Source organism: Notamacropus eugenii, chromosome 5, assembly GCF_028372415.1.
Source record: "Notamacropus eugenii isolate mMacEug1 chromosome 5, mMacEug1.pri_v2, whole genome shotgun sequence".
NCBI lineage: Eukaryota > Metazoa > Chordata > Mammalia > Diprotodontia > Macropodidae > Notamacropus > Notamacropus eugenii.
Genome location: NC_092876.1, coordinates 280,687,063 through 280,711,007, shown reverse-complemented (window position 1 = coordinate 280,711,007; position 23,945 = coordinate 280,687,063). Strand labels below are relative to the sequence as shown.

Here is a 23,945-nt window from a genome sequence, read left to right as displayed (position 1 = left end):
TGAGCCAAAATGTCCAGTTTTTCCCTTCTAGGGAGGAGTTTGGTATTCTACCCTCCAGCAATCAAAACCCAGAGGAGACTGAGGGAGGTGCTATCTATCAGTCAAGACTTGAGTTAGCAGCATGATGATGGGTTTAGAAGAGATGAGCTTGACATGGGAAGGGCATCTTGTTTTCTGGAGCTGAGACTGAGTGGATCAGCAAACACAAACAAAGCGGATCTATCCCAGACTCTAGGGTAGATCCTAAAATGTCTCTTCCAGAGTGCAATGAACTATGTTGGACAGGAATGGATTCCCAATCACTCAAGTCTTTGAGTAAAGACAGGATAGTCACATACTGGGTACCTGATAAAGAAATTTTATATTTAAGAAAGGGTAGGACTACATGGCCTCTTAAATATTATCCAACCATGAGACTGAGTCTCTTTGAAATTTCACTTCATTTCATAGACGACACAGGGGTAAAGCACTGGCCCTGGAATCAGGAAGACCCAAGTTGCATCAGACACTAGCTGTGTGGCCCTGGGCAAGTCACTTAATTCTGATTGTCTCCAAAAATAAATTTTTTTGAAAGAAACTTCACAAGGTTTCTCTCTTTCTCTCTCTCTCCTCTCTCTCTCTCTCTCTCTCTCTCTCTCTCTCTCTCTCTCTCTCTCTCTCTCTCTCTCTCTCTCTCTCTCTCTCTCTCTCTTCTTCCCTCCCCAGAAATAAAGCTTCTGCTGTGAGGAAGATTCCGTTGTGAGCTGCTTTGCCCATCCCTCATCCATCACAAGCACAAGTTGCCACCCTGAGCAGGATCTCATTTCTCAAAGAAGACCACTTCCTTCAGATATTTCAAGGCTTCCCAGCTGAGGGGCCCAAGTTCAAATGCCACACCCTAAAGAAGGAAGTCCACAGCCACCAATTCCCAGCCCCCTCTCATCTGAGCCGAAAAGTCTTCCGGACCTCCCATTTCCAGAGCACTCCCTCAGTGTGGGGACAGTGTTGAACAGCTGTAACCTCTTGTGGGCTCCCATCTCCCCTGATAGGTTGGGTAGGGAGGAAAGTGGGGCTCCCTTAGGACCTTGCCACTGAGTCAAGGAGACCAGTGATGACATCCTAGCACAGATGAGGACAAGGGCTTTCTCTTTCTGCTATTGGGTTTGTGAATATTGCTGCCATCTTCATGCTTCACAAGAAAATACAAGGCCTTTGGGATGCACATCGTGGTCCATACACTGCTAGTACTATTATCACACTGGGCACCCAGTCTAAGGCTTACCTTGGTAGGAATTTGAGAACCTGAGAAAGCACTCTGATTCATCTAACTTTTGTTAGTGTGTCAGGCCCCCTGGGAGTCATAAGGGCCACAAATGTGATCGTAGGCTCAAGGAGAGGACTTGATCCAGAATTGTAGTTTCATTGGGGTTGGGAACTCATGGTGTAGAAAGCCCCTCTATGATATGGCTGATCAGTAACTATTAGTCTGAGAAAGTTACCTATAGCTTTGATATGTTTAATGACCTTCCCATGCTCACACAGCTAGTATATGTCATAGGTAGCACTTGATCATAGATACTCCTGACTCCAAGGCCAGTTCTGTATGCACTACCACATGCTGACTATCAGTCCTTAGAACTCCTGGTAGATAAGGGCCTGCTAGCCATGGTGGGCTCATGGAGAGAGGGAGAACCACCTTCTTACCCATCCAGGGTGCCTTTTGTCATCTGTTCTGCTCTACCCTTCTCCAGGTAGCATTTAGTAGAGGAAAGAAATCTAAGAATGAGAGTCAAGAGGCCTGGATTCTAGTTCTGTCTTTGCTCTATGGCCTTGAATGACTCGATTTACTTGTTGGGGTCTATTTATTTATCTGTTAAATGAAGGGAATGGATCAAATGATCTTCAGCTCTAAACCTGTATTAGGCTGTCTGAAGAAAGAGATGAACTATGAATTTGAGATTTCCCTTATAAGAATGGGATCCTTTGGACCAGCAACCATTGAGTTGTAGAATGTCATGGAATCCTAAAGATTCCTCAGAGATGATCAGGTACAAGTCTGTCTCTGTCTGTCTCTCTTAGTCTGTATCTGTTTGTCTCTCTATCTCTCTCTCCCTTTCTCCTTTTCTCTCTCCCATTTCTCTTCCCCCTCTTTACTCTTTCTCTCTTTTTTCTTTTCTCTCCCCCCACCCCTCTCTCCTTCCTTTCCTCCCCCCACACACACTCTCTACATCTATTTCACATTCACATTTTCTCTCCTTCTCTCCCTCCTCTCCTCTCTCTGTCCATTTCATCTCTCTCCTTCCTTCCTCTATCTTCTGCCCTTCTATCTCTGTCTCATTCTTTACACACACACACACACACACACACACACACACACACACACACCAACCATCTTCCCATTACAGATAGAATCAGGCCTATCTATCCTTCCTTGTTGAGAAGACGTCTCAAAACACCCCATTTACATGTTGCATGTAAAGAAACAGGTGCAGAAAAAACAAATAACTTGCCAGTGGCCAAGTGGCTAATTAGCAATAGTTCTGGTCCAGAGCTAAGCTTTCCCACCACTCAATCAAGGAGTTTCCCATTATATCACAATATGACTCCAGTGGGCTTCTATAAAAAGTCTATAAGGTTCTTAATACAAGTATAAATTGATTTTATTTTATTAAACCTAGTAATAGCTGGTGCAGAGGGGAATTCCCTCCCCAGTAATATTGGGAGAGCTCCTTAGCTTGACAGAAGACTGTTGCCTGCTAGAGTCAATGGTCGATAAACATTTATTAAACGTCTATTATGTGTCAGGCACCAAACACTGGGGATACAAATATAAAAAATAAAAAGATAGTCTGTGCCCTCAAGAAACTTACAATCTAATCGAGAAAGAAAAACCACACCAAAAAAAATCCTCAAAATTGGGGAGAGGGACAAAGTACAGGAATCATGATGGAGAAATCAGAGGAGTCCAAGACAATGTGCAGCAAGGTGAGAAAGGAGAAGATGTCTGAGCTGGGCTCTCTCCTTAAATACAGGTTTGAAGTTCTTGGTCTACCCTCCAACAGAGAGGCTGAGGGAAGTGATGAGATAGGGTCCCAAGCCTGATGAGATCTTATGGGATGATGAAACATGAGGGAGAACTCAGTCAGAAAAGCCTCAAGTAGCATAGCCAGGAGAGAAATGAGGAGATGATATTTGTAAGGATTTGATGGACACCATTTTTGTTGTTGTTATTGTACGTATGTGTTAAGTAAACTATAAGTGCTGGCCAATGGGGTCACAAAGAGTTGGACATGACTGGCCAACAACAAGCTGACCCAAACCCTGAACATCTGGTTACCCTTTTCTTGGTTCTCTGTCAACTTTGGATGATGGTGATAGCATGAGATTACTAGACACCTTTTTCCCAAGGAATTTTTCTATAGAATTATAGAAGCTTGGAAGGATCCATAGAGATCATCTTATCCAATGCCCTAATTTTATAGGGAAGGAAACTGAAACCTAAAAAGAGGAAGTAGTTTGTCCACTAGTGATAAAAAGTAGAAATATTTGAACCCCCACCCCATTCTTACCATAACTTCTCTGATCTGTACCCTCAACGACCTATATATTACCATCCCTGGAATGGAAGGAGCAGGGATGATTTTTTCCCTGACATTTTTTGAGGGAAAAACTGAGATCCAGTTTTTCTGGTCTGGCAAAAGTCACACAGTGGGGCAAGGATAAAGCCAGTAGAACCCAGATGTCTTGACTCAGCTCAAATATCTATATGAAACCAATTTCCCAGCTGTTGATCAGAATGTGTGTAGAAGCTCAAACTAACTGCTGCTGCTTCTCCCTCCTTTCCCTCCCCCAGCTCATAACCTCCCTCCCCACTTCTTAAAGCAGAGAAAAGCAATCCCACTCAGACTCACTGCTAAGTATTCTGGACTTAACCTCAGCAGGGCATGGGGAGTCAATGAAGGTTTTTGACAATCCAAATTCTCTCAGTGGCCAAAGAAGTCTGCCAAGGCAACCTAAATTGCCAAGTTTGGGCCTCTGTCCTCAGCCACCAGTTCTGCCTCCAGAATAATCATATAATGGACCTTTTCCAAGAACAGGATACCAGAACTACAAACTTAGCAGCAGCTGAAATGGGAATAAGTACAGATATTCACCCAGTTAACAGCAGCTATCCATATTTCTGGGCTGCTGGATCCAAGACAAAAGCTAGTTCTGCGGATCAAAGAAATTACAAGGGCCTCTCCTAGTATTCAAAACATCCTTCTGGACAGATTTCAACTCATCAGAAGTCTTGGATTCCTGTACCTGCCATTGCATCAATACATGGAGCTGGAATAGCCTTGAAGACTGCAAAGCTACTCCTCAAAACTAGGCAGGAACAGAATGATACAGAAGGAAGAATGTGGGTTTGGAGTCAGGACTTGTGGATTTGGAATTAATAGTTCTGTGACCCTTGGTAAATCACTTAACTATCCTGTGCCTCAGTTTCCTCACCTATAAGATGAAGATTACAATACTGCCTGCTTCAGAGGGGTTTCATGAAGAAAGTGCTTAGTAAACCCTAAAGCCCAATGTCAATGTAGCCTACGCAAGGCTGGGGTGGTGGAAGCCTGAGAAGAAAGGGGAAATAGAGTAAGACTTCCATGAAAAAAAAAAAGATCAGAGAAGTCATAAGTGACTTCCCTAAGGACTGGAGGAGCAAAGGGTAAGGGGGCTTGGGGATGAATAGTCAATGGCAGAAAAAGAAATCCCATGCAAAGAAATTTCCTAATAAAAAGTCTGCTTCTCTGGAACCAAGGACTTGAGCACAGTGAGTCCCACAATGCCCACTTAGGGTCAGGTATCAGAGGGGAAAATAAAAGGCCTTACAGAGAAATCAAGGCCAAGACAAGAGGACAACTCCATTTCTTCATGTCAGAGGAGAGAACAGTCACAGAATGTGAGGAGAAAGGACCTCATATTAATAATAACATCTAGTCATTATATAGGAGGGGAAAGGGACAAGAATTTATTAAGCACTTTCTATGTTCCAGCAGTACGCTAAGTGCTTTACAGATATCTCATTTGATCCCTTTAACAACCCCTGGAAGTAGGCACTACTATTATTTCCATTTTATAGTTGAAGAAACTAAAACAGAGAGAAGAGAAATGACTTGCCCAAGGTCATACAGCTATTAAATGAAGTTAGATTTGAATTCAGGTCTTCCTGACTCCAGGCCCACTGCTCTGTTTACTGTGTCATCTAGCTGCTGCCAAGCCTTAAATTCTACACAGTTTTAAGGTTTGCAACAGACTTCATTATATTTTTTATTTAAATTTTTAAAACATTTTTAATTAATTTATTTTATTTTATTATTTATATCATTATTATCACTCTTATCCTCATAATAATCCTGGATGGTAGGTGCTATTATTGTCCCCTATTATTTTATTACAAGTGAGTAATCTGTTTGGGCCGCTTGGTGGCATGGCGGAATACTGGGCCTGGAGCCAGGGAGATTCATCTTCCTTAGACACTCACTAGCTGTGTGAGCCAGGGCAAGTCACTTAACCCAGTTTGCCTCAGTTTCCTCATCTGTAAAATGGGCTGGAAAAGGAAATGGCAAACTATTCCAGTATCTTTAACCACAAGTCCCTAAATGGCATCAGCAAGAGTTGGACATGACTGAAAAATGATTGGACAACAACCACAAAACTGTTTGGGGCACCCCTCTTAAAATGATGCCCAAGGAGAGAGGAATTCACACACATTCATCCACATTTGAATGAGGTAACTGTGTCATGATGGCAAAAGTACTGAATTTGGAGCCACAAAGTCCTGGGTTTTGGGCCCAGCTGTGCCGTTTGCCAACTAGGTGACCTCAGGCTAGTCACTTCCTCTGTCTGATTCTGTGACACCCCCCCTTGTAAAATGGTCATAATAATGCTGGTAATAGGTGAGTTCAATGAGATAAAGGATATGAAGTCAACAAGCATGACTCACACAGTATTTGGAACACCTAGTGTAAGGTGCTAACGAAAACGCAGTGATAAGATACCAGATCTCTACGAGTTTACAATCTGGTAACACAGGTTGCCAGCAGCGCCCGACTCTTGGTAACCCCATTAGGGGTTTCTTGGCCAAGATGCTAGAGTGGGGTGGTGGAAGCCTTATTTTACAGATGAGGAAACTGAGGCAAGCAGGGGTAAGTGACTTGCCCAGGATCACACAGCTAATAAGTGTTTGAGGCCAGATTTGTATTTAGGAAGATGAATCTTCCTGACTCCAGGCCCAGTGCTCTGTGCACTATGGAGACACCTAGCTATCCTAACATAGGAGATCAATGAAAGTCCAGTCTTTATGAGCAAACAAAGTGTGATTAGAAGGGTCTGGGAGCCTACCCAGGAACCAAAGAAACTTAGTTTTGATGGCCATCAGATAATGAAAGAGTCTGATTTGCCCCCACAGTAGTCTTTTGTGTGAATACCCAATTCTGACTCAGCACTCAATCAAAAAGATATCCAGTAAACAGACTGGAAAGATAAGAGTCTGCACATGCTCAAAAACCCCCTTGGGGGAGTGTGTCATCCAGAGCATGCTATGGATACTCCTTAGGACTCAGCTGTCTTTGGCCAGCTCCCTGTTACACATACACATATAGATATACATACGTACACACATATATACATATATGCGCATGTGTATATATATGTACATATGCATTTAAATATTATACATGAGATGATAGAAGTGTTTTATAAACCTTAAAACACTTTTAAAATGTTAACTATGATAAATATATAATATTCATTGTTTAATGTCAGATATCATAAATAAATAATATGCATGATTATGCATGTAGGTAAATAGACAGAGACAGAGACTAGACTTGTGGGGAACTCCCAGGAAACTCTTCCTAAGAATTCACCTTGGCACCTTCTCTGCAATATGGAGTCTTAGTGTCTAGAGCACTGCGAAATTAGATGTTCATGGTGACATAGCCCATATGTATCAGAGGTGAGAAACACAGGCTGGTTTGTTTTTTGATACTAAGGCTAGGTCTTTAGTTACTATGCCAGAATGATAGATGAGAGAGAGAAAGAGAGAGAGAGCTATTATGTGTCTACACATATATATATATATGTTCATATGACGTTCAATACTAAGTACAATATACATGTGATCTAGGATGAAATGTCATTATGTAAATCCATGCATACATCTCTTATATGTATGTATACATGTATACATGCATATGTATATGTGAGTATGTATAGTTAATATATGTAAATACTTAGCATTTCACACTGGATCATAGATTTAGGTCTGAAAGGGATGTTGTTATTGGGTCATTTCAGTCCTGGTTGATCCCATTTGGGGTTTTCTTGGCAAAGATACTAGAGTGGCTTGCCATTTCCTTCTCCAGCTCATTTTACAGATGAGGAAACTGAGGCAAATAGGGTTAAGTGACTTGCCCAGGGTCACACCACTAATAAGTGTCTAAAGCTAGATTTGAATTTAGGAAGATGGATCTTCCTTACTCCAGGGCTAGCGCTCTATCCACTGTACCATCTAGCTGTCCCATCATGGCACAGAGGTGAACCTAAAGACTTTGGGACCAATACTCAAAAGTACCAGCTCTGATAGGAGGTCCCACCATGATGGAAGGCTTTTAGCCCCAGTGACTAGAAGACCAGTAATTTCCTCAAAAGAAAACTCATCATCAGTGTACAGCCACTGAGTTTAAAGGCTTTTTTGTCCAGAGCATCACATGAATGTCAGCTAAACATGAAGTTAACTGAGCATGAAATGTGCTATGAAGATGCCCTCCCCAATGGAATTAGGGACATTTAAAAAATATGTTGTTGATCAGTCATTTCAGTTGTATCTGACTCTTTGTGACCCCATTTGGGATTTTCTTGGCAAAGATACTGGGGTGGTTTAATATTTTCTTCTCCAGATTATTTTACAGATGAAGAAACTGAGTCAAGCAGGGTTAAGTGACTTGCTCAGGGACACATAAGTGTCTGAGGTTGGATTTAAACAGGAAGATGAACCTTCCTGACTCCTGGTCTGGCACCCTATTCACTGCGCCCTCTAGCAGGCAAAATATTGAAGTGCATACAGCAATTCGTGTTCATACCCAGAACGTTTCAGAGCAGGACACTGCTGCTGCTGCTGCTGCTGCTATTTGCTCTTCATTCTCGAAGAGGACCATGACCTCGGGGAGGTGATGCCATGACATGCAAGTGAATTGGATTTGAGTGATCAAAGGCTGTGTGAGTCATTAGAGATCCTCTAGTGCAACCATTTCATTTCACCAAAAAGAAGATTGAGATCTGGGGAGGGTATGTGTCAGACTGGACTAGAAGCCCATCTTCTTTCTCTGACTCCAATATACTTTGACCTCCATGACCAAATTCCTCTCTTTAGCAGCTAGTGATGTACTTCAGTGAATCTGCAATCTCATCTGTCTCCCTGCAGGAACACACATGGGAAACATCCATCCTTGCACATCCTGTGTAAATCTAGTCCAAGTTTTCCCATCAGCCCTCCATAAGGATCTGGCATACTGGGAGAAATCCTCCTCAGCTTCTTTTGTATGGGACACAAGGGCTGCCAATCAATTGCCCATCACTTTTGATAAGCCACTACCTCACCTTTTATCCCCCTTGACATATAACCTTCTAATGACATCAGGGAAGGGACATATTCAAGTGGTAGAAGAATCATAATTGAGGGTGTAAAGGGACTTATAGCTGAGGAAAATGAGATCCAGAGATACGATTTGCCGGAGGTCACAGCAACAGTAAATGGCAGAATTGGAGTCAAATCTGGGTCTCTGATTCCAAATTCAGTTCTTTTTACCACACTACACTGCATATAAGAATGAGGGGTTTTTGTAATGCAAAATTATATACTCAACCACACAAGCCCTATGTACGTCCATCTCAGCCCCATAGCAATTAGGAAGCCTGATAGGATGAAAATATAAATAGAATCATTCCTAAGGTCAACACTGAACTGTAGCAGGCAAGATTTCAGGGGGCTGGAACATCCTTAGGTTAGTACAAAAAGGACATAATGCCCAGGTTAACATTTGTGTGTGTGTGTGTATGTGTGTGTGTGTGTGTGTTGCTGTGTCCTTCTTTTCCTTCCAGGTTGCCCTTGACATTCAATCCACCAAACTCAGAACCAATAAGTTTGGGGAACTGAGTCAGGATAGGGTTACAGTGTCATGAGCTGGAGACTCTGAGAGGCCCCATTTACCCAAGACTGAAGCAACAGACAATAGCCAAAAACAGTTCTATTAAATATAATTTCTTTATTTCATTCAAGGCAAAGCTAAATAAAACTCTACAGTGCAAATGTATCATAAAGGCAAAGCATCCTGATTACACCCTTTCTTTCTGTGCTTGTACACAAATACATATGTATATGTATGCATATATACATATATATAAACATATAAATGCACACATACACACCTGAATTTCCCCAGAGGCCTCTAGGCCTAGAGACTTCCCAAGGCCTATATGTGTATCATATCAAGACATGGTTATATAGGTTATTTATATAACCACAAGGTTACATAGGAAAACTGATTATAGGAATTGTTTTCCATTCAAGCCAAAGGAAAAAATCATGCACAGTAGAGTCAAAAGCACTGCATATAATGTGGGCAGTGGGAATCTGGGTTGGAACAAAGAAAAATAATGAGACCCAAGGGCCTTCTGCAGAGAAAGTCTCTTCCATCAGTGCTCCCTCCCCGCCATGGTTGCTGTCCTCCCTGAAATGACATGAGATGGGCTTTTACTCTGTGGAACCCTCTGTCAGCTTCTGGGCACTCTAACAGTCACCAGGCAAACCAAGGAAGGTGACTCCTGACATGTCTTGCCCACTTGCTGGGGCCCCTGATTACAAACCCTCGTAAATTCATTTTCATAGGGAATACACATGCTTTCTTGTGACCTCTGCCATGCATACTACATACATACATACAAGTTACATATAGTCCTATCCATCTACACAGCCACATGTCCATACATACCCTTTCTACACACTTAACATACATTCATACATCTTCCATAGACTTACTTCCCTCACATACTCCAGAAATGCCCCTGTATATGAGCCCCCATACAGGTATTCCCCTCAACACACATTCACATCCACATCCACATACTCCCTACATCTACTCTCACATCCCATACACACACTTATGGCCCACACTCACACACATACCCAGCCTCCTTGACACACACTCCCTGCACATTTAAACTTCCCCACATTCAAATTCAACAAACACTTGTGCAGCAACTACTCCAATGATTCTTGGTGCTTTAGGCTATAAGATACCAACCTGAATTGGTAAAGGGAGTTTCTTCACTTCTTCCTATTGTTCAATAATTTTCCATTGTGTCCCCATTTGGGGTTTTCTTGGGAAAGATACTGGCATCATTTATCATTTCCTTCTCCAGTTCATTTTACAGATGAAGAAACTGAGGCAAACAGGGTGAAGTGACTTGCCCAGGGTCACACAGCTAGTAACTGTCTGAAGTCAGATTTGAGCTCAGGTCTTCCTGACCTCAAGCTCTGGACTGTATCCAACCAAACCACCCAGCTCCCCTCACTGGGGAGTTCCCTATACTGATGAAATCCAAAGTCCTATCCCTCTTCCCTATCCAATGCTTTATCATGTCCTAGAGGTGAACCTGAGTTTCTGAAGGCTTTATCACAAAGCAGTGAGCACTTGGCACTGTGTGACCATCAACTGGTAGGACCAGCTGTCTATCAACAATCTATCCTCACTTTGCCTGCCTTCTGAGATCACCTCGCATCTACTTTGTCTAAATTTTGCACAGTTGTTAGTATCCTTTTTCCCCCACTAGACTATGAGCTACCTGAGGGCAGGAACCATTTTGTTGTTTCCCTTTTATCCCCAGCACTTAGCACAGTGCCTGGCACACACATAGCCAGTATTTAATACATTCCTGTTGACCATCATGTAATCCTATAGATATGTGCACAAACACTTGGGCACATTAGAAACACACACATATACATGCAAACACTTGTCATAAACATGAGCACATAGACTGCCCACAGTCTCAGGCATGTACTCCCCTCCTGCCGCCACTGACAAATACCCATCCAGCCAAAAGTATCCCCATGGAATATGACCACTAGAAGTCCTTTCAGTCCCCGATCGTAGAATCCATGGCCTCAGGGTGATAAAGTTGGTGTGAAAACAAAGCCAAGTGCTCAGACCCTTTTCTGATGTGAAAGTACAGGGAGTGCAAAGCGGAGAACTAGTCTCCAGTTAATTTCTTTGGTCTTATCACTCAGACGGTCTTTTACAGCTTCATAAAATATTAGTGCTGGAAGGGACCTTACCCCTCATCTAGTCCAGGGATTTCTAATCCCTTTAAGGAAGAAGACCCCTTTTTGAAATCAAAACCTTTCCAGGACCCTGACCCAAAAACATTCTCGTTCTATTGTACTTTTAGCATCTGCAGATACCACACACTCACAGACCCTGTACAATAACTCCAAACAACAACCCCGTGAGCCCAAAGCCTATAGAAACAAAGGCTGCCTATCTAGTTCAAAGACTTTTCTTTGCCCAGGAAGATACTGAGCCCTAAGAGATCCTGTCAGTGATAAGTGAATTTAAGTTCTGGGCATCCAAGTACAATCTGGCCAAGTAGGCTCCCTTTGAGCCCAGAAATCTCACCAGTTGTCCTATGCCTTCCCTTCCATGGAGTTCCTCTCAATGTTGCAGGGGATGCTTGGGTGGTGGCTGTACATATACTTTATGCTACACAGCCAAGGTCATGGGAGAAGATCTTTAAGCAACATAGGTAATGTTTCCAACATCCTCAAAATGAAGAGAATTCCATTGATGCTTGTGCAGTGGTTGGGGAGACAAGGATGAAAGAACCCATCCTCTGAACAATCTCTCTGATAATAATACTCTGCCTACTGGAGCATTCCTGAGTCAAAGCTTTTTTTTTACAATCAAGAACTGGTCAAGCCTCACAACACCTCAGTGAGGTAGGTAAGTATTATTACGCCCATTTTACAGATGGGGAAAACTGAGGTCCAGAGAAGGTAAGTGACTTGCCCTGGATCACTGCGCAAGTAAGTGGTAGAACTGGGAATGGAAAGATCTCATCTTGTCTTTTCCCCTCCTCTCAAGCTACCTAACTATTAGACCCCAAGACCTTTTTTTTCCCCTGACTTGTGCTTAACACAGAGGCTAGCAAGGAGAAAGAAAGTAGTTTTCCATGAAGGCAGCTACAAGAGGTATTTGCTGGATGATTAGAAGCCCTGATCTGTCCACTCCCAAAGGGCTTTTCACCCATGGAAGTCTGAACTTGTGTATAAAATCTGGCCTAATCAGAGCAGGACAGAATGGGAGCGATTGTAGGAGCAGAAAGGGGGGGAATGGGAAGCCCAGAAGGGGTGCACAGCACCAAGCATGAGGCAGAAAGCTCTGGGAAACAAAGAGCCAGGATTAGAGGGAGAGGAACCCTATCAAAAGTAGGACTAGGGGGAGCTTGCCAAGTGCCACTGCCCAGCTCTGTTATTTTTATTTCCTTTATCTTCCGTGGAATGGGCAATTCTGTCCCAGGGAGTCCCCAGAGGCAGCTACCATAGATATTTGTTTGGTGAAAAGAAAATAAGAGAAACTCTGGCTCTTCCTGGGAAAACCATAGACGTTGAACCTAGAGAATCTAAACGAAGGATCCATGTGCAGTCTCACCAGTGCAGATAAGACAGGGTTACTTGGCTTGTGTTGGCACCATGACATAGCATTGTCATCGCTATCCCCACTACCCTCCCTTCTTTGGGTTCCTTTTGTCTACTGCTTCGAGGCACAGTCATTTGGATTCTCAGAGCTCAACCACCACCCCACCCAATTGCTCCATTATTCATACACCACATCCCCAAAACCTCTCTCACATCAGAAGCACCACAGGACCAAGTTAATTGGCAAGGGACCAAACTGAATCATCCTAATTATAATCTCCCATGCCCTCTTCAATCCTCCTTTTCCCAAGTCAATAGCCTTCTATGTGAGCTAGCATGGGTTTGGAGGACTCTTCCCTGCTTCCCAGGTCAAATGCAACTTTCTATCTCCCAGGTCATATGCTAAAACATCAAGGGTCTGAGGCACAGACCACTCATAGGGATATATACAGATCCCTTAGTTCTTAGAACAGCAAAAAATAATGCTAATCATCATCATCATGGGTGCCTGTTTTCCTAGGTCCATCCCAACCCTATAGAGACGGTAATAAAGGCTGAGGTTGAACAACTAACCCTGAAATAGGGAGCGATAGCCAGCAAACCCAAGGTCACTCTCAACAGAAGGAAGGAAAACTCTGAAGTCTGCCACCAGAAATGGAGGATACCTAGAGAGAGTTTCTAGCCCTTTACCTAGGGATCATGCATGGGCTGTACACATCTGGGAGAGATGAATAGCTGTGGAGGAAAGAGATGTGGAAAGAGTGAAAATGAGATAAAGGGAGAGGGCACTCAGAGTCACCAACATAGCAGTCTTTCTCCAAAAAGGAAGAGAAAGGGATCCAGGGGATTGGGGGGAAAGGGACAGGATGTGGGTTCCCAATGAATTAGCCATAGTCCTGCCATGACAATGAGAAATGGGCTCCCAGGGATGGATGGGGTGGGATGGGCCTGGGGCATAAGCCATGGCCCTTCCCAATTGGAGAACTTAGGCACCAGGGAACTAAGGCTAGGTCAGAGCTTCCAGTCCCCTAGGGAGCTGGGGCTCAAAGTCTCTGTCCTTGTCTAGTTAGTTCTCTCTCAGTAACATAGGAACTGAAGCCCCTGAGCTATAGATTTAAAGGAAGGAGAAAGGGTTTAATGCCTGAAATCACTCCAGGCCAAGGAGCCAAGATTCTCCCTTTTCCCTACCTCTCAATGACCCAACATGTAGGATGGCCCAGCTCAGATCTCCTTACTCAGGCCTCTGAAGTGAAACTTTCCTATTTCTGAGAGAGAACTAGACCTGAAGCAATGAAAGAATGCCCCATGTACCTCTCCTCCCAACTCTGGCTATGGGACTGCAGGCTGGGGTGAGATATCAGTTACCCTGCAAAATAGGAGGTTATATCCCCAGCACCAACACCTAAAATGATCCATTCCTCTAACCCCATGTGCCCCTACACACAAACAAAAAAGATGAATCCAGATCAGTTGACCTCCATCCCCAGAGTTCAGTGTTCAGGACTGCAAATGCCCCCCATGGCACCATATGGACTCCTCCATATCTCCCCTAGATCCATAGAAAGGATCTTAGGGTATCCAGAGAATATGAGTCCTTTATTAGGATGGGGAGGGGGAGACTGAATAGGCCTTTGGAGATAGAGGATGAATGGAATGAGGAAAAAGAAGAAGCCATTGAAAGAGGTCAGAATGGAGTGGGAGTCTCATGAGATGAGGAAAGGAGACAAAAGAAGACAGGTACTGAGAACCCCAAGCAAGATGACACCTTTTGCTATGGAAAGAAAGGGAAGGAATCCTGGTGGGAAGGGGACCCAGAATTGGAGCTCCCAATGAACTGGCCATGGTCCTGCCTTGACCAGGACGACAGAAGGTCTGTAGGTCAGGCAAGGGATGTGATGGGACCAGAGCACAAGCTTTGCCCATCCCCAGTGTAGCAGGAAAGGGTTCTCAGATATTAGGGAATAAAAATCAGGGTAGAAGGGGGTGACTGGAAGAGAAGATCCTCATCTCCATACATCCAAGCCTTAGGGTGGCCCATCCTCTGATGCCATTCCAACTATGCCATTCCAACTATGAGTCCTACACAGCACTCTTGTACTACTTCTCCCTGCCCTCCACCACCCCCTCAACTACAGGACTTCCCTCCAGTCCCCTGTCTCCTTCTTTGCCTGACTTATCTGCATCCCTGGAAGGAGGAGGAAAGAGAGAAAAGGGGTGAGAGGCTATAGCTAAGGGAACCAGTCTATGTAGGCCCCATTGCCCCCCCACCCCAGGGGATTCCAGTCTGAGCTAAGCGGCGGGCATCACAGGCACGTGGGTTCTATAGACACGACCCAAGCATCAGTTTTGTTAACAAAAATAGAGACTCTGTAGTTATGGTGCTGACTGCAGGATCGCTCTGGGTCTTGAGGCCAGAGGCTTACAACTTTGGTGTTCCTTTCTGTTCCGCTTTGGAACCAGCCATTCCATTCTCAGTGTTGTCATTCCCTGATGAGTTCACGAGGCATTCCTTCCTGGAAAAAGCAAAGAATCATAGATCTCAGCATTGCAAGAGACTTTTGAGGTCATCAAGGCCACTGCCACACCACCAGTCATGACCCTGGCCACTCACTTCCCAAAGCTCTCTGCTTTATGTTTGGTTTTATTCACCCCTCTTAGACCTGACATTTCTCTTTATAGAATTCTAGTAAAGAGGCAGCTAGGGGGTACAGTGGATAGAGAACCAGCCATAGGGTCAGAAGGACATGAATTCAAATCCATCCTCAGATACTTACTAGTTGTGTGACCCTGGGTAAGTCACCTTAACCCTGGCTGCCTCCAAAGTCACACACACAAGAATTACAGTAACAGGGAGCTCCTTGTTTCCCAAGGAAGCCTTCCATTGCTGGACAACTATAATTGTTTTATGAAGATCTTTGCTACAATTCCCACCCCTTAATTCTAGTTTTACAATAACAATAATACCACATCTCTATGGCACTTTACCCACAATAAACTTGCAAATTAAGGGGCAAGAAAAGTATATATCATTAGCCCTGTTTTACAGGTGAGGAATCCAAGTCTCAGAGGGGTTAACTAATTTGCTGAGGTTACACAACTACTAAGTATTGGAGAAGGACTTCAAAAAAAATGTTCTAATCACGTGCACAGTAGAAAAACAGGTGAGTTATGAGCCCTGGGACCTCCCTCCCTGTTCTTTCATATAATCGCACCACCTTAATGTGGGAGAAGATAGCGGTGCTAATTAGCTGTCCCCAGCTCACCCTGTAGAGAGATGAGAAGAAGGTGACATCAGGATCATGTCACTCTCCCTTCTTCCCCTGACCCCAGGGAAAAGAAAAATACAGGAGAATATTGATGACAAAGGATTCTTTCACTATCAATCTCCTTAGTTTCAGGAGATGAGAAGAAGGAAGAGGAAAGTAGGATGAGGACAGGTATAGAGAGGAAGATGACGAGATAATGGCAGAGAAGTGTCAGTATAAGAAGGACAGTGTGACTGGAGAAATATTTACATAGGAGATAGTGTGATTAGAAGGAGGAGGTGCTTGGGATGTGTGAAGACAGTAGAATGGATAGAATGAGTTTGACAAGAGGGCTAGAACAGTGGGATGAGATTGAGGTTAGTGTCCATGCGAAATGGACAGAATGAGGATGCACTGAATATAAGAGTGATGGAATGGAAGAGGACAGTGGAATGAGGAGAAAAGTGGGACAGGCATAAGGACAGCAAGATAAAGGAAATAAGGCTGGACAAAAGAATGAGAGAAAACCTGGGAAGTTAGTAAGATATGGAGAAACATTACAGGAGGATGGGAGGACGGGAGGAACATCTAATGGGTCAGGGAGAAAGATGATCACACAAGAAAAACAAGGTGGATAGGAAGGACAGCAGAATGGGGAAGATGATGGTAATAAAATGAGAAGGTGGTGGGATAGAGGAGTACAGTGGTACAAAGAATATAACATCAGAATAAGGAGAAATAGAAAATTAGAGATAAATAGTCAAAGATGAAGGAGAATAGTTAGTTAATAGTTAATTAAGTAATAGTTAATAGTAGGAGAAAAGTGGATTGGGAAGAATGGTCTGATGGAGACAATAGTTAGAAGGGAAGAAAGGGAGGATGGGGAGGATGGTGGGATTGAAAGGATGTTATGTGGGAAGAGGACAAGGGAGAAATGGTCAGATGTAGAAAAGACTATAAGGGAAAGCTAGCATGACCACAGGCAAATCACTTAACTTCTCAGCTTTAGTTTCCTCATTTGTAAGAATGAGAAAAAAAATACCTGTACCACCTACCTCACAGGGGTGTTGTGAAGATCAAAAGAAATAGTGCATTTAAAATCTCTTTTCAAACTTTAAAGTTTTACATATAAAAGTTATTATTCTTACTAGATGAGAAGGAAGACAGAATAAGAAAGAAAGGGATGAGGATGGAAGATGACTGTAATGGGGAATAGTGGAACAGAGGACAGTGGGATAGGGAGAAAGGACAATCATGTTGATAACTCACTTCTTTTCTTGGGTCTTCTTAATGATGAAAGTAACAAACTTCTTAATCAACATGATGACAATGAGAAGTCCAATGAGACCACCCACAACTGAGAGGATGATGATTGTCACGGTGTTGTCTACTTTCACCACTGTGAAGACAGAAGAGAAGAAGAAAGAGGTAAGAGGAAAGCAAAGCCCAGATCCATGGCCAGCCAGTAGCATTTAGGTAAACCAGAAAGAGCACTGGCCTTAGAATGAGAACACCTACATCCATCTCTATGAAACTGTTTCTTCATCTGTAAAAGGGGGAAGGAGGGGTATGGTGATATGACCTTACATGCAACAAGCACTTACCAAGAATCTACTGTACACATGACTAATGTGGGAATATGTTTAATATGATTGTACATGTGTAGCCTGTATCAGACTGCTTACTTTCTTGGGAAGGAGCAAGGAGAGACAGGGAGGGAGAAAAAAGTTTGAAACTCAAAATCTTATAAAAGTGAATGTTGAAAATTATCTTTACAAGTAATTGGAAAAAATAAAATACTATTAAGTGGAAAAAATAAACTGATCAAAGGAATGAAAAAAAAAAGGAACCTATTATACATTGGGAATGCAAAGACAAAAATTAAATAACCCTTCCCTTAAAGCAGCTTTCTTTCTATAAAAGGAAGCAGGAGTAAGGGCCAAGAGTAGTCCTTCCCCCACCACCTTCTTGCAAATGGTTCCTTTTCCTTTCCTGGCTAAATGTCCCCACAGCTTTAGGAGGGAACCCAGAGCCCCCCACTATACCCCAACCTTTGGGACCACTCCTTCCTCCTCAAAAGTGATGGACCAGGCCCTTTTACCACCCTGGCCAGGTGGCCACTCACACCACTGGGATGAGTAGGGAGTCATCAGTTATGGTGAGGGACCACCAGACTTTACCATTTGCCTGTTTAGTGTTCCCTACAGACACCCAAGCATTGTCGTCTGACCCACTAACACATCCTAAGGACTTCTCTACCTTTCCATGATATCTGCAGTTAAGCCCTACTCTCTATGTTGTCTCCCTGAGTTAGAATCTGAGCTTCTTGAGAGCGGTACATAACTCATTTCTCTACGGAATCCCTTTGTATCCCTAGCACTTAGCACAGGGCTTTTAACACAGTGGTTTATAAATGCTTTTTCATTCATTCATTCAAGAATATGTATAATAAATATACCAACAGCTGGGGAGGAGGGAGAGAGCAGGGAAAGGCTTTCCATAGGAGATATCACTTGAGCTAAGCTCTCGAAGATATTAGGTATTCAGAGGCAGAGATGAGGAAGGTGGAATTTCCAAGTACAGGGGATACTCTGTACAAAGGCAGAGCTAGGACCAGAACCCAGACCATTGGATATCAAATAAAGGGTTCTTTCCATTAGGCCATACCGCCTCCATTTACTTCCTGCCAATCTCCTCTTGCCCCATAAGCACCTTCTGGTGGCATTCCTTCCCACCCTCATGCCTTTGTCCAAGGGTTTCGGTTTCACTGTAGTACTGTTTTTCCCTGACTACCAATCTCTTCTGATGACACAATTCAGTGCATAATTTCATATATCATCATTCAATTCCCTAGAGTTTTCTTCCTTGGTTCCCTTGTCACATTGTAAGCTCCTTAGGGCCAAATCCATATCTCCTACTACTTCAGTATTTACCCTAGCTATGCTTAACACACTACGAGTATTTATTTATTAAACATTAGTCGATTGATTAATAGATATCCCAGTTCTTATGGGATGCTTTCCATAAAACTATATGGAAGAGAGGACTCCAGTCCCCTCCAGTCTCTTTTTGCCTAAATATTCAACTCCCCTAAATACCCCTCCTTTAACTACCCCCTAATATGCACGCTGTACACAATAAAATTATTTATTTGCATCTTATTAAAATCTCTGGCTGATGCTTATTCAGCCTGTCTAATCTTTATCTTAGATTATTATAGAAACTTCCAAAAGAACAGGGACTCCGTCTATATAACTCAGCTCAGTGCCTCATGGAGATAAGAACCTGATTAGAATTAATTCTCAGTTATCCATGCTAATTAATGGAATCTGTGGCACGAACATGCCATAATAGTATCGTCTAAAAATAATGCCTTCGGATTTGCCATAGATTGATTGCACAATTTTTTAAAAGTCTTTTTCTTCATGGTTATGCTTTATGTGTGTGTGTGTGTGCATGTGTGTGTGTGTGTGTGTGTGTGTGTGTGTGTGTGTGTATGTGTAAGTGAGCTGGATTGCCTGAGTTATTTCCTGTCTTTTTATCTCAGTCTTTAAGCACATAAGTTTCAACTCCTCTTAGAAATATCTTTCATCTATACCAGCCCACAATGATCTCTTCCTCCTCTAAATGTCCCCAATACTAAAAGCTAGAAACACACAGTCAGCACTTTATCATATATAGTATGGCTATCACATGTAGTTATCATATATAGCAGAAATGGATAACCATTCATTGGGGATATGATAGAAGACAAGGAGTTAGTTGAACAAGAGGGCCTCTAAAGTCCTTTCCAATACTAAGAAGAAACACTGGTCACAGATTACACGAGATCAAATGAAATCAGGTCAGCTCATACTGGAATAGTTACAGACTCAGCCCCCACTTCCTCATCTGTGAAATATGAGGGTTGAGTTAAATGAACTCTAAATGAGTCCCCTTCTCTCACATGTCAGGAAACATAGACAATCTATGTCACTCTCACCGCGTTCCTGATCTATTCAAAAGGGGAAAGGACCAGATAAATCTCTAAGGTCCCTCACAGCGCCAGAGTGTCTTAGAATGAGGCCCATCGGGGCTAAGAGGCTTGCCCAAGGTAATGCAGCTGATTAGTGACTGAGCTAGAAATAGAACTCAGGCCTCCTGGATGCCAGGCCAATGCTCTCACTTACATCAAATGAATCTCTTAAACCACAGTGATGCTGGAAGAATTGACATCATTATCTATTACTGCCCTATTGATTTCTAATTTAGTGAATTGGTGGGACCTCACATCAATTTCTAATTATTTAATTATAATTGAGTGATTAGAAATTCCAGTATGATACTGTGACTCTAGCAGGCACAGAACCAACAAATGAATGAATAACAGCTACTAACTGTATACTAGTCTGCTTTCTCATCCATAAAATGAGAAGATGGGGCTGGACAAGATGAGGTCAGATATTCTACAGTTCTAATACCCCACATGTCACTTACTCTTTTTGACAGTAAGGATGATGATACAGCCAGCATAAGAGAAAAATTATAGTCAATGCTGGGGCTGGAGCCAGGTCCTACTGGCTTCAGAAAGCTGGGTGTTAAATTTTCACTGAGAGCATTTATACCTCCAAAATCAACAAATGCTATAAATCAGGGCTTGGTTTGTTGTATGGTTGAAAATTGAATGACTTAAGAAAGTGATGAAGAAATGTTTAATAAAGCAGATCAAACTTCAAAGTGTGTTATGCTTTTCAGAGAGCTGGTTGTTAAACACTACTGGCATACTCAGAAATATAGTATATTTTTTCTAACCTTTATATAATGCTTTAAGGTTTATAAAGTGTTTTATAAATGTTATCTCATTTTACCCCATAAGTGTTATTATTATCTCCATTTTACAGATGGGGAAACTGAGGCTGACAGAGTAAGTGACATGCTCAGGGTTACATAGCTACAAAATATCTGAGGCTGGATACAAACTGAGGTTTTCTTGACTTCAAATTCAGCAATTTATCCTAAGTTTGAGTCTTGATTGTTCTATACACAACTAATATGACCTTGAGAAAAATACTTTCCTTCTCTGGGCTTCAAGTTCCTCATCTTTAAAATGGAAACAATAATACTTGTTCTAAGTACATCGGGTTGTTTCTGAGAGTAAAGGTTTTATGAAATGCCATGTAACTGAGCTGTTGTCCTGCCCTGCCCTCTCCTCACTCCACCCCACCGCCCCCCCCAGCACCGCTCCATCCCCTCACATACACTTGTCAACAACAATGAGAGAGATGGTGGCTTCATGCTCAGCGTTCTTCTCCTTGGGGTTCTTCACACGGCAAGTGTACTTTCCCTTGTCCGAGAACTCTAGGTTAAGAATCAAAATTGAGATGTTGTTCTTTTTCTCCTTCACAGAGCCAACCATCTCAATGCGGGACGGGTCAATGTTGGACCTAATCTTTGGTTCTGACTTTTCATTCTTCACTATACCGTCAATCAGCTGTGGGGAGACAGAGGAAAAGAGAGAGAGCCCCAGAAACCAAGGAAGAATCAGAAAAGGTTAGATTTTAGCGACCAACCTTCTGTTTCTGGACAGAACTTCACCTCAACCAGTACAGATAGACTCTGGAGACGGAGACTACACAGTCTTATTTGGCTATAAAAATTATTCCATTCATTGAACTCAAACCCTAACCTGTTTACATCTTGTCCAAGACTCAGGTAGGAATTGAACTAGAAGAACTCTAAGGTTAATGCAAAAGCTAAGATTCCAGGATTCTATCCAGCTCCCAAACCCTTCTCCCAAGCTCTGGGCAAATAAACAAGCTGACCAATTCCTGTATTACTCATGAGAAAACAAAAGAATAAAAAGACTGATCAGGGGAATGAAAAATTCCAGTGTGTCCTCTGCCCAAGCCTGGAAGGACTTTGAGACAGTTTCCATGGGACACAAGGGAAAAGGAAGACAACAGAAAAGTGTTTTATCCTATCCTCTCCTTTCCAGTCCCTGCATCTGGTCACCACCACCATCCCTTCTCCTCTCTTGCCCCAAGGATACTCACATTCTTGAATTCCTCTGAGTTATTGAATGTCCACCAGAAATGTAGGTTTTCGAAGCCCATACAGGTGGAGAAGGTGCAAGGCAGCAGGACATCGGTTCCATTTACAGCTGTGATGGTGGTAGCCTTCCCCACAGACACCTCCAGCGTCAGAGAACAAGGGAACAGGAGAAAACCTACTCCCAAAGAAAGCAGAAAGAAAAGAATCACAATGGAGGCCCAACTCCAGCAAAGGACGATCAGAGATTTACTTGATGGTCCTGGAAGTTGGAGAGCCTGCCCTTTGGGGAACTTTTCTTTTCCTGTGTGTGTGGGTATGTGGGTGTGGGTGAGTCTGCAAGTCTTGGAAAGTACCATTAGCCTGAGATGCCAGAAATTTTGCCTACTGGCCTAACATCAAAGAATACAAACAGACTGACTTTTCAAAAATCAGAGAACTATACATAGTAGTTAATAAAATTTTGTTAGATAGGGAGGCTTTGGGGAAGGGTTTCTAGAAGGTAATCCCTGGCAGTACTAGATCTAGTTAATACATTGGACTTGATTTTGTCGAGTAAAGTCCCCATGCCTGAAACCCCATCAGAAGAGACCAAAACCAATGATGGGTGGAGAACTACTGAGGCAGGTTAAACTCAATGTAAGGAATAACTCCCACAGAATGTTAGAGCTGAACAGGAATCCAGAAATCATCAAGACAGATGTCGTCAGACAAGGAAACTAAAACTCGGTCTGTCCAAAATGACCAATGAGTGAGAGACAAAGCCAGCATGTGAATCCATGTCTTCTGACCCCAAGGCCACATCACAATGCTTCTGATATGCTGTTTTCTAGTCATTCTGAATGAACTGTTTGCTCTTCACAAGATGGCTAGTTTTGTCTCATTGGAGTTGTGAAAGCAGAGGCTTGGGGATTTTGTAGGGAAGCTCATGCATGGCTTTGCTGTATGTGTCCAATAAGGTTCTTTCCAAGTAAGCCCTAACCCTCAAGCCACAGTTCAGAAAGACCTCTCCTCTCCCAGAGAGTCAGAACCTGAATCTAAGAATCAGGATCGGAGCTGAAGGAAGTCCCAGTCATAAGCTGGACTTGGGAGAAAGATTTTATCCCCTCTCTTTTCAGGAATCCAAACAAATCTCCTCCTTTTCACACCCCAGAGCATGGGCAAAAAGCAGACTAACTTCTCTACTGTAGGGAACTGAGGATACTGAGACCCAGAAATGGACCTCACTCTGTTCAGCAAGCTCATTACGTTGTTGATGAAATGACAACAAGGAGACAGTTCAGAAGACTTGACTCCCAAGAAATTGAGACAATTGAGAACAATTGTCCTAGGAACTAAATCCTATTCTCTAGGATTTCAGGCACAATGGGCTGGCTTGGTCTTCCGAACAGGCAGAAACCCCTGAACTTCTAAGTAGCCACCAGGGGTCGCCCCAACCCAAATAAACAAGGCCAGGAGTCACCGATTGGAAGAGAATTTCCCAAAGCCTGGAGGTGTTGAAGGCAAATAGGTTACTACTACCTGACATCCTACCCTCAAACTCAAGTCCCAAATCTAAAAACAGGGCAAGGGAAAAAAAGGTGAAGGCAAATAGTTTTCCCCTATGTCATCTAATTTTTCCTTCTTAGTCTCTTTGGGTTCTCCCGATTCATCTTCTTCCTCCAACGGCCTGTGGAACTGTTGGCCATTTTCATACCGACTTCTACACTCTTCCAGAACGATCTCATCCACTACCATGGCTTCTAACATCACAGTGCAAATGATGCCCAAAGATGTATCTGCTTCAATCTCTCCCTTTCACTACCGTCTCAGGCTTCCAATTACCTACAAGGCATTTTTCTAGGATGCCCCAAATGGCACCTCAAGCTCAGCACACCCAAAACTGAACTTCTCATCTACCCCCACCTTCCCTTTTTTCTTCCCAGCAGAATTATTTCTGCTGGTGGCACCACTGCACT

The 23,945-nt window shown here is 43.0% G+C and overlaps 2 protein-coding genes across 9 annotated transcripts in view; one reads left to right on the top strand and one right to left on the bottom strand.

Moving 5' to 3' along the window:
• Nucleotides 1–1,201, top strand: part of TMPRSS4 (transmembrane serine protease 4) — a 34,404-nt gene extending 33,203 nt beyond the window's left edge. For all 6 annotated transcript variants that reach the window (XM_072613097.1, XM_072613100.1, XM_072613096.1 and 3 more), the window contains one exon: nt 706–1,201. In XM_072613097.1, coding sequence (XP_072469198.1) covers nt 706–711 — 6 coding nt within the window. In that variant the 3' untranslated portion in view covers nt 712–1,201. The remainder of the gene's footprint in view (nt 1–705) is intronic.
• An 8,063-nt stretch (nt 1,202–9,264) lies between these two features.
• Nucleotides 9,265–23,945, bottom strand: part of SCN4B (sodium voltage-gated channel beta subunit 4) — a 34,174-nt gene continuing 19,493 nt past the window's right edge. For all 3 annotated transcript variants that reach the window (XM_072613095.1, XM_072613094.1, XM_072613092.1), the window contains exons 2-5: nt 21,993–22,165; nt 21,199–21,430; nt 17,230–17,359; nt 9,265–15,228 (exon numbers count right to left, since the gene is read on the bottom strand). In XM_072613095.1, coding sequence (XP_072469196.1) covers nt 15,135–15,228; nt 17,230–17,359; nt 21,199–21,430; nt 21,993–22,052 — 516 coding nt within the window. In that variant the 5' untranslated portion in view covers nt 22,053–22,165 and the 3' untranslated portion in view covers nt 9,265–15,134. The remainder of the gene's footprint in view (nt 15,229–17,229; nt 17,360–21,198; nt 21,431–21,992; nt 22,166–23,945) is intronic.